The sequence below is a fragment of the Mandrillus leucophaeus genome, unplaced genomic scaffold (genome assembly GCF_000951045.1).
Source record: "Mandrillus leucophaeus isolate KB7577 unplaced genomic scaffold, Mleu.le_1.0 Scaffold1032, whole genome shotgun sequence".
Classification (NCBI taxonomy): Eukaryota; Metazoa; Chordata; class Mammalia; order Primates; family Cercopithecidae; genus Mandrillus; species Mandrillus leucophaeus.
Window position 1 is genome coordinate 533,053 of NW_012098455.1, and position 10,829 is coordinate 543,881.

Sequence of the window (10,829 nt, forward strand, 5' to 3'; positions counted from 1 at the left end):
CATTTGGCTAAGGAACCCAGGATCCCCCAATGCCTTAACCTAAATGAACAACTCACTAAAGGTGGGGAAGCTACACTGTTAAAGGACCATGATTTGAGGAAGGGTGCTTTAATCTTTAAAAGGCCCAATATAAGAATTTAAAAGACTCAAAAAGTCTTTAATATGGCATACAAAGTCCTCTATGATCTGGCTTTTTGTCTAATTCTTGGATTTCATCTTCCAACTATTCCTTAACTCACACCTTAAGTACAAGGTATGCCAAATGTCTAGAAGTTCTTTGAACATACTATTTGAGGTCAGGTTCTCTAGAAGCAGGGGTTCAGGTCCTCGTAATTTACTACAGGAGAGTTTCCGGAAGAAGGGGGTGAGGGAAGCAGGATAGGGCAGGGGAGGAACCTAAGCAAGAATGTGAACTCACTTGGAGAGAGGGTTTGGCTGCTTCCCCAAATCTGGGAATCACGAATGACACCACAAAGATGACCCCATCTTTGTTAGGCAGTCATTGGGTGCAGGTTGTGGGGGATGGCGGGGGGGATGTGACTTGGTGCCAAAGAGGCTCCCATTCTTGAGGACAACTTTTAAAGTTGTCCTCAAGAAGGGGAGGGGGCAGCCGACATTCACAGCAGCTGTGGGATGGGTGCAGTGGCCAATAAAGAGCACCTGAGCAGACCACTAGCTGGGGCTACACACACATTAATCTGTTTCAAGGCTTCAGACCCTGGCTCCTACTAGTCCCTTTATTTTGGGAGACAACTGCTTCTATTTTTCTTTTCATTTTTTTTGAGACCAAGTCTCACTCTGTCACCCAGGCTGGAGGCCAATGGCATGATCTCAACTCACTGCAGCCTCTGCCTCCCAGGTTCAAGTGATTCTCCTGCCTCCACACCCGGCTAATTTTTGTATTTTTCGTACAGACAAGGTTTCGCCATGTTGACCAGGCTGGTCTTGAACTCCTGACCTCAAGTGATCTGCCCACCTCGGCCTCTCAAAGTGTTGGGATTACAGGCGTGAGCCACCACACCCGGCCTCAACTGCCTCTTTTTCATCATGAATTCTTCCTTTCAGGACAAGTTCAGATACCACCTCCTCCAGGAGTCTTTCCCTGATGACTGGCTAAGTCCTACCCTTCTGTGCTCACATAGAACCTTGTGCATTTCTCTCTCTCTCTCCTCTCTCTCTCTCTCTCTCTCTCTCTCAGAGCATTTCCCACACTCTATTGAAAATATTTGTTTCTATTCTGGCCTTCCCCAGTGGAATAGAAGCTCATCAAGGCAGAAGCCATGTCCTGTTTATCTTTTCACCCTAGGCATTTAGCAAAGTGTCAAGTAGAGCAGGTCTAAGTAAATATCTGATGACCTGAACACTAAGTAAGTGATTTCTGTGGCTGTACAAGGCCAGCCAGCTCTGCTATCAATAGTTCTTCGTTCTCCATTTGGTAGAAGGGAAACAGGCAAAACTGGGAAAATTAAGTCATTTATGACAAATAAGCTAGGTATAGGGGTTCTTACTACACCTAAGTAAAAATATGATCCTACTATTGTTACATTTTAAAGGACATATTTACAAAAAAGGGAACAACAGACAGTGGGGCCTACTTGAAGGTGGAGGGTGGGAGGAGGGAGACGAGCAGAAAAAATAACCATTGGATCCTAGGCTTAGTTCAACAAATTCCTGTGACATGAGTTTGCTATATAATAAATCTTCACATGTGCTCCCAAACCTAAAATAAAAGTTAAAATAAAATAAAGGACATGTTCAAACATAGTTTAAATGTTGTCATTTAGAAAACATAGCCTTAAGGAGAAGAGGGAAGAATGATGAAACTTATGTTTTAGCAAGAATCAAAATGTTTCTTTTTTGTTAGTGGAAATGTCTTGGTATAGAAGCTGTTTAAGGATTTTTCACAATACTAATCCTCCCCAGAAGTTAAAAGGGAAACTAAAGGCAGGTAAGTACTATGGACTAAATAAGTTGCAAAGAACCCAGCCAGGAGAAAAGCAGTGAGGGGATGAATTTAAGTGATATAGAAGGTAGAAATTCAATAGTACTTGCTGGTCTGGTGGATGTGGAGGAGGAGAGAGAGAGAAGCATTTAGGTTTCTGGAGGCAAGAGAGGCTGAGGCTGGCTGTGGCAAGGTCCTCCCCACCTGAATGCTTAGAATTCACTCTCTGTGCACTGCGTACATCCCTGGTGTTCCATACACAGAATAATGACCCTCTTGCCTGTGAGTTCCACAGGGGGCATGGGCAGTGGCTTCAGGGTGGTGAGGTATGAGGAGAACACCACAGAAAATGTGAAGGGGAAAGACCAAGATTCCAGGGCCTCAGCCCAGAGGCTCCAACACCCTGACTTGTGAGAGGAAGTTACCCAAGTGGCAAGACTCGCTGGGGAGCTTTGTGCGGGCTGCCCTGGGTCAACTTTCATCACCAGCTATTTTTATTTTTAGCCTACACCACCTCTCAGAGTAACCAAGTCTATAAATGTCCATATAACTTGCTGTGCCTGAGCCCTGGGCAGAACGGAGCCACTAAGCCCTGGGCAGAAGGGAGCACTAAGATTGTGCTACGCATTTGGCTGCCCTTGATCAACAGATGTCTGGATCTCACCTCAGCTCTCTGGGAACCCCAACACTGCCGCCACTCCTCACCCTTCACCAGCCCTTCTCCCATCAGGTTTCAGAAAGAGGATTTCCTGAGCATGGGTAGAACAACTGTCCATAGGCAGATCACAGCAAAATCAGGTCCCATACAGTCCTACAAGATGGGTTATCCAAGGCCAGTCTTTTGTGCACTGAGGGAGGGCAGTCTTCATGCCTGGATGACTCACTCTCTCTGGCCCCTCTGCATCCTGCTGCACTGCAGGGCAGTGCCCAGGTTTCCTGTGCTTCTCTGCCAGTGAGCTGGTTCCATGCTGGGCTTCTTCTAATGTGTGTCTGGGCTCTTAGACACCCAGCACATACCTTCTCATTCTGGTATTGTTCCTGCAGAGAGGAGAAAAAGAGCTTGAGCTCGGAGGTCAGGCAGCCGACCAGCGGAGGAACCCCAGTTTCCTCACGTTCACCTGGGAAAAATAGTAGGCCCTACCTCACAAGATTGGTGCCTTGAGATAAGATGTGCAAAGTGCCAAGGCCTTTACCTTATACATAGTGCCTAAAAAAAGCAGCACTCACAACTGTAGTGTATTCCCCCAAAATCTGTTTGGGAAGCTTCTCCCCTCTTCGAGGCTTATTTTTATACTTTGCTCAGTCAGCTTGCTTCCTAGTAATTTTTACATGGGTGACCCACAGACAAGTCAAACTCACCTTGCCCTCTGCACAAAGATTAACGTTTTACCTGACTTTATTTCTTCCATGGTAGTTATCACCATCTGACATACTAGATAGTTACTTGTTTATTTATTATAAATGTGCCAAGACAGGGAATCTTGGCCTATGTATCTAGATCTTGGAACAATGCCTGGCACTGCTTACAAAATATTTGTTGAATAACCTCCACCTGCCCCAAAATGCATCTCTTCCTTTGTCTTCTGTCTCAGTGAGTAGCCCCACAATTTCCCTATTGCCCAAGCCAGAATGCTGATCACCCTTGACTCCTCCCTTTTCCTACACCCCATGTTCAGTCAATGGCTAGGACCTGACTACCCTACCATTTAAATGTACCTGGCACCCATACACTTCTCTCCACCCTCTTGTCACCACTACAATTCAGCCCACCTAAATTATAGAAATAGACTCCTCGCTTGTCTTCTGGATTCCATTTTTGTCCTCATCTAACCCATTCTCTGTGCTGAAGATAGAAGAATATCACCGAAACCTGATCTGCTGAGAATCATTCAATGGTTCCTCGTTGTCTCCACGATAAAATTCAACTCCTTACAGGGCTGACTAGGCCCTGCATGATCTGGCTCCTGCTAACCTCTTCAAACTCATTTCTATCCATTTCTCCCCTCTTCCTATTCCCCCACTCCAGCTCCTTTGCATTACAGTCATACAGAACTTCCTTTTTTTCCCAAGGGGTCTCTGTCAGTCTCTCTCACCATCTCATCCACATTCCCCACTTCCTGCCTGGGACACTCTTCCTCCTTCGGTGTGTTATTCCTCACCCCCCACCAGCCTCCTTCACCAGGATAATTCCTAAGCAAAGTCAGATCCTATAAGAAACCTTCTCTGTATGCCCCCCTGACATCTCCACCCCCTCTAGAATATACTTTCCTTCTTGGTGCTTCCATAACACCCTGTATTTCCTCTCTTATAGCACTCAATATAATATCACATCTATTATTTTGACTATTTTCCCCACTAGAATGTAAGCTCTACAAGGGCCAGAACTATATCTATTCTTGCTTTTATTTAACACAAATAGAGCTTACTCTGTGCTTAGCATGTCTCTAAGCTCTTCATAGGCTGGGCACGGTGGCTCACACTTGTAATCCCAACATTTGGGAGGCTGAAGTGGGAGGAATGGTTGAGCCCAGGAGTTTGAGACCAGCCTGGGCAACATAGCAAGACCATGTCTCTTAAAAAAAAAAAAAATAATAAGTATTCATTCATTTAATCATCATTACAATCCAAAGAAATATTATTATTATTACCATTATACAGATGATGAAGCTGAGGCAGAAAGAGGTTAAGTAAACTTGTCCCAGGTCACATAGCTGGTAAATGGCAGAGCTGGAATTTGAACCCCCAAATCCAAGCTCTTAACCACTACAATATGCTGTTTCCCTTTTTCCCACATGCACACTCATTGCCCGTCATATAGAAGGTCCACCCAAGCAGTATTTGAATAAAAGAAAGAAAGAATGACTAAGTGAATAAAGATTGTGGAAATAACAGTCCTTTGTGGAGACAGTGAGAGGAAAAGAGGTAGCCATGGAGTGAGACAAAGATTAACAGTCAGTGAAGGTGAAAACAAATGGTCCAAGGTGTAGGAAGACCCCAGGTGAAATTGCAGGAGATGAAAAACAAGGTAGTTGGGAGTCGGAGCTCACGAAGGCATGTAACAAGTAGCTCTGCAATCAACAAAGGAAATACAGAACACACCATTGGACTTGGCCAGAAGTAGGCCACTGGGGACCTCTGAGCCGTTTCCATGGAGCGCAGGGAAAATAACCAGATTGCATGGGCTTGAGGAGACAGAGGGTGCTGGAGAAACCAGACAGGGAGATTTTACTCCCCTCTAAACCAAGAAAGGCGGGCTTTGGGAGGGGGTAGTCACCAGGTTAAGTAAGGTCTTTTTGTCAAGATGTAGTGATTAGGGCCGGGCCTGGTGGCTTATGTCTATAATCCCAGCACTTTGGGAGGCTGAGTTGGGACGATCGGTTGCATCCAGGAGTTCAAGAGCAGTCTGGGCGACATAGTGAGACCCCATCTCTATAAAAAAAATTAAACATTAACCAGGCATCGTGGCAAGCACCTGTAGTCCCAACTACTTAGGAGGCTGAGGTGGAAGGATCACTTGAGCCAGGGAGGTTGAGGCTCTAGTAAGTTGTGGGCACACCACTGTACTCCAGCCTGGGTGACAGAGTGTGATCCTGTCTCAAAAATAAAAATAAAAATATAGTGATTAGGGACTGCTTAAAGACAAGAGGTGACAAATCTTGGGAGAGTGAAAAATCAAACTGACTCTCACCAAAACAAAGCATCAGCTGTATGGTGGCGGATCACACCACAACATAAAATGTAAACATGGGGCAAAGTCTGTGAACATTTGTGTGAAGGGAATGAAGACCAGGAGAGCAGTATATGAGGAGCAAGGACTTGAAGAGGAAAGAGGAAACTCTTTTCAAGAGCTCACAATTTCAAAAAAGTGAGAAAATCGAAAAGAAGACAGGATGGTTAATGCAGGTCATACAGCCTGAAATTTGGGAGCAGTTGGAAGAGGATTTGACTGAAGGAGATAAGCAGTGAGCAGTGGCCCCAGAAAGAGCCATTTCATAAGGAAGCATGAGTAGAACAAAAGGGAAGTTGCCAGGGTTCTGGGTAAGCAGTGAGGACTGTCAGTTCAACGCCTTGGCCTGAAGGGGCCTTCTGGAGCCCAAATCCAAATGGCCCTGGATCCTCAGGGACAGGGGAGCTGGGTCTACCACCCTGCTTCCATGAGAGATGGCAGGCAGGAGGCAACATGGGAGGGCTGGGTAACCCTAGGAAAGGAGCTATAGGATAATACCCCAAGCCCATGGAAATATGATGAAAGAATGAAAACCGCAGCACATTTGACAATTTCTTTCAATAACCATGTATGGAGCAAGTACTTTGCGCCAGGCATTGGTTATAGGCTCTAGCTGCTCTCAAGGAGTTTACATTCTAGTACAAGAAACAAACCCAAGGCAGAAAGAACCTACAACACGAAGAGGCTGATGTTCTGTAGTAGAGAAAGATGTAGAAAGGGCTTTGTATGGGCTAGTGTTGATGTATGCCAAAGAAACACAGTGGAGAAGTCTACACACTTTCCAGCATAATACAGAGCTTACTTTCCTCTAGGAAGTGATGAAGAGAAGGTTCTTGGTGATAGCTTGGGGTCTGGTTTAATCTGAATAAGCCCATAAATCCATTACATGGTTATTTTTTTGTATATTGCCATTTTTGTAGTTTATACTGAGACGCAAATATTTTTCAATTCTATGTTTACATCATTTCAATTCCATTTGCATTTATGCCAGAAAGAATCAATAACATGTCTTGTTAGAAAAAAATAAATACATTAAAAGGCATTCACCTGCATGGGGAGAATATCTTGTCCCTAGAAGGTCACTCTGTGGGACCATGCATATGCTCGACCACAGGAGCATTGTGTGACTGAGAGTATTTGTGCTTCACTAATGCTGGTAAGTCATTTTTGAAAATTGTCTCAGTAATATTCACATTGGAATAACTTTTACAATACTTTTAATGTAATTTTTAACATAGCCCCTTTTCTGATTATAAAAGTAAGGCACACTCATTGAAAAGTTGGGAGGAAAGTATAAAGGAGATTTTTAATGTCATCTTAAAATACCATTTGTAAACTGGGGTATATCATGGCTCAGCAGTCCTTATTCTCCTCTCTCATACATACATACATATATAGATATTCACAAAATAAAATATAAGCTCCTTATGGGAAATCTTATGATTCTTCAACCAAAGGGTAGTCTAAGCAACAAATCAACCCAAAGCATTTATTTGGTGGGCTGAAAGTTTGTATAGTATTACTCAAAATTGACTTTAACAGGCTGGGCACGATCGCTCACACCCAGCAATTTGGGAGGCCGAGGTGGGTGGATCACTTGAAGTCAGGAGTTTGAGACCAGCCTGGCCGACATGGTGAAACTTCATCTCTACTCAAAATACAAAACTTAGCTGAGCGTGGTAGCACATGCCTCTAGTACCAGCTACTCAGGAGGCTGAGGCAGGAGAATCGCTTTAAGCTGGGAGGCAGAGGTTGCAGTGAGCCGAGATCACGCCACTGTACTGCAGTCTGGGCGACAGAGCACGACTCGATCTCACAAAAACTGTGAACTAGGCAAAATTTCTTTCCAGGAAATAATCACATCCCCATCTTAATAATCCCATCCCTATCTAATGTTAGGCAGAATTCTTAGGTGACCCCATGATCTCCAACCCTTGGTGTTACATCTGTATAATATTCTTCCCTTGAGTGTGGGTGGGACCTGTGGCTTGCTTCTAGTCAATAGAATATGGCAAAAGTAATGGAGGTCACTCTCGAGATTATCTATATTACATAAGGCTCCATCTTGGAGTGACAGATTTCTCTGCTGGCCTTGAAGTAGCAGCTATGTTGTGAACAGCCAATGGAGAAAGCCATATGGCACAGACCTGCAACAGAAGGTGGACCTGAAGGTAGTCTCTGGTCACCAGCATACAACCCCAAGGAAATGAATTCTGCCAGAAATCTGATGGAGCCTGGAGGCCAATTCTTTCCCAGTTGAACCTCCAGATGAAAACAGCCTGGCTGACACTTTGCAGACTTATGAGACTAAGTAGAGAACCCAGGTAAACTCAGACCCCTGACTCATGGAAACTGTGAGATAGTAAATGCTTGTGTTGTTTGAAGCCACCAAATTTGTGATAATTTGTTACACAGCGGTAGAAAACTAACACACTGCCCCCAACAGTCCTATATTTTTTGTACCCTAGCCCATGTAGGCATTGCCCTTCTACATTAACATTTGTATTGGAATGGAAATGGTGGCTTCTAGTGTCTTTTTCATACTTATTTCTTCATTAATTCCCTACATTCCACCAGAATAGCCTGAAATGCACCATACATAGTACTATCTTTGGCTGAATTTTTGTTCATACCATTCCTTCCAAGCAGATTCCCTCTCTTCCACCTTTGTGCCTTGTTCATGAAATCCTCTGAATTTGTAGACCACTGGACGATTGTTTCCATAGCACTTTTTAATTTGCATCCTTGTTTGTCCCTGATTCATATACTGCCATATGACTTATTTTAAAATCGTATTTCTCTGAGAATGTATTGAATGTATATATATAATATATAAAAATATATAATACACCGAATATATATATATATAATGTGTACATAGAATATATAAAAGACTTTTTATTTTTTTTGAGATGGAATCTCATTCTGTCACCCAGGCTGGAGTACAGTGTCGTGATCTCAGTTCACTGCAACCTCCGTCTCCTGCGTTCAAGTGATTCTCCTGCCTCAGCCTCCCAAGTAGCTGGGACTACAGGCGCCTGCTACCATGGCCGGCTAATTTTTGTATTTTTAGTAGAGACGGGAGTTTCACCATGTTGGCCAGGCTGGTCTCAAACTCCTGCGCTCAAATGATCCACTCACCTTGGCCTCCCAAAGTGCTGGATTACAGGCATAAGCCACCGCGCCCGATCAAAAGATATAAAATATTATATATGTGTATGTCATCATCTCTCCTCAATGAAATTGCAAACTCATTGGAGCCCTGGATTCCACATTGTGCATAGTAATTGCCAGGAATACACAAGTCCAAATTTTAAAACTGTGTCATATGAAGTAGTCAATCAAGTGTGGTTGGCTCTTCACAGAGCCAGACCTGAGAGTATCCGACATTGTTACCCTAACCTCAGGGATCTGCATTTTCCTTTACTGAAATGAATATAATGCCATCTGCCATAATTAATTCAAAGATTAAACAAGGCTACCGTGGGTGCCTGGCTCTTCATAGGTGCTCAATAAATGTGAGTTGAGAGCCCGCCCCTGTGGTCCCAGCTACTTGGGAGGCTGAGATGGGAGGATCGCTTGAGCCCAGGAGCCGGACGGTGCAGACTGCTATGATGGGGCCACTGCACTCCATCCTGGGCAATCAAGCGAGATCTTCTTTATTTATTTATATAAATAAATAAATAAATAAATGTGTGAGTTGAATCACAATCTAGGTTTGCAAACCTCCTTGTGTAAAGGCTGCGCAGAGAGAACAGTGGTGGAATTATCACAGGCAGGCCAATGTTTCAAAGAGCTTAGTGAAACTGAAGAAGCTTGTGCATACAAAAGGCCAGTTTAGGTAACTGTGTTTAAGCTTTAGTTTCCTTTTCCACATAGATATATGTGGAATGCAAGGCCAGCAACCGACTCACAAATACTGATCAAGACGGGGGAGGGATCTAAAGGAATGTGAGTACGTCCTGCCAGGAAAGAAGTTTGCTGCTTCTGAAATATTTTCGTCTTCGCCACTGGCAGGATTGATCGATTGCAGTTAGCAAAGCGTTTTCTGTGCAGACTGTCCAAGCATCTGCTTCTGTACTTCTGTACAACTGTTGCTCAAATTCACTCTTCCTTTCGAATCACCATCTTTGAAGAGCGACAGAAAAATCCATCTAAACCACCCGAACTAATCATTTGAACTGCTTCCAAGTCCTTTGAAGGAGAATCCTAGCGAGGGTCCTTAACACTTCCCCTTACCCTCTGCCTGGGTTCAAACTTCAACTCCCAGGGTTCGCCCAAGTCCCTCCCCCAGTCCTGTCATCTAATGAATATGCAAATACCACATAATTGGCAGCCAATGGCTTGGGTTCTGGTCACATGGTGCCGATGGTAGGTGAGCAGACAGAAGTTGTCAGTGAACAGAGACGGCGCTCAGTCTGGGGCGAGCGCTCTAGTGAGCGCGGACGGATGCTTAGGCAGTAGTCCTGGCAGCGGCAGTAGTGGTGGCAGCAGAAGAGAGGAAGGGGGAGGGCCCCGAGGGCTACACACGCTCACACTTTCAAGTTCCCTTGGAGGGAGAGGAGGTGGGGCTGCAGAAAGAGGAGGCCAGGAGCGGTCCCATCCGTCCCGTCCCGTCTACCCCTCTTTCTCTTGCTCCTTGCCCCCCGGCTCTGCGAGAGTTGAGGGTTCGGGTGGCCGTACGCGGCAGTGAGGGCAAGAGGGCCAGGATAGTGGGGAGCGGAGGCAGGAGTGCGGGAGAAGATGCCCATCCTGCTGTTCCTCATAGACACGTCCGCCTCTATGAACCAGCGCACTGACCTGGGCACCTCCTATTTGGACATTGCCAAAGGCGCTGTGGAGTTATTCTTGAAGGTAAAGGGAGGGGAGGGGAGAGATGGGGAGAGCTCCCGAGGGATTTCGGGGTGTGGATTGAGGTGCTTCTGTAACGTTTGTATCGCCCTCCCCCCTACTTTCCTACGCGACCCCCTCCGTCATCCCTCGCCCCGCAGCTGCGCGCCCGGGACCCGGCCAGCCGCGGAGACAGGTACATGCTGGTCACCTACGACGAACCCCCGTACTGCATCAAGGTAAAGCGGCTACGGGTGGGGGGACAGGCGGGAAGCGGGAGCAAGTCGGCGGGGGCTGCTTATCCCCTGCCCCCGCCCGAGGCGGTCCTGC

General features: G+C 45.5%; 1 protein-coding gene across 2 annotated transcripts in view; it reads left to right on the plus strand.

The window, feature by feature from the left end:
* Window positions 1-10,054: 10,054 nt before the first annotated feature.
* Window positions 10,055-10,829, plus strand: part of DDX26B (DEAD/H (Asp-Glu-Ala-Asp/His) box polypeptide 26B) — a 62,468-nt gene continuing 61,693 nt past the window's right edge. The window contains exons 1-2 of one of the 2 annotated variants that reach the window (XM_011978407.1): window positions 10,055-10,523; window positions 10,661-10,738. In XM_011978407.1, the coding sequence (XP_011833797.1) occupies window positions 10,413-10,523; window positions 10,661-10,738 (189 nt within the window). In that variant the 5' untranslated portion in view covers window positions 10,055-10,412. The remainder of the gene's footprint in view (window positions 10,524-10,660; window positions 10,739-10,829) is intronic. The other variant, XM_011978398.1, reaches the window with a different exon arrangement.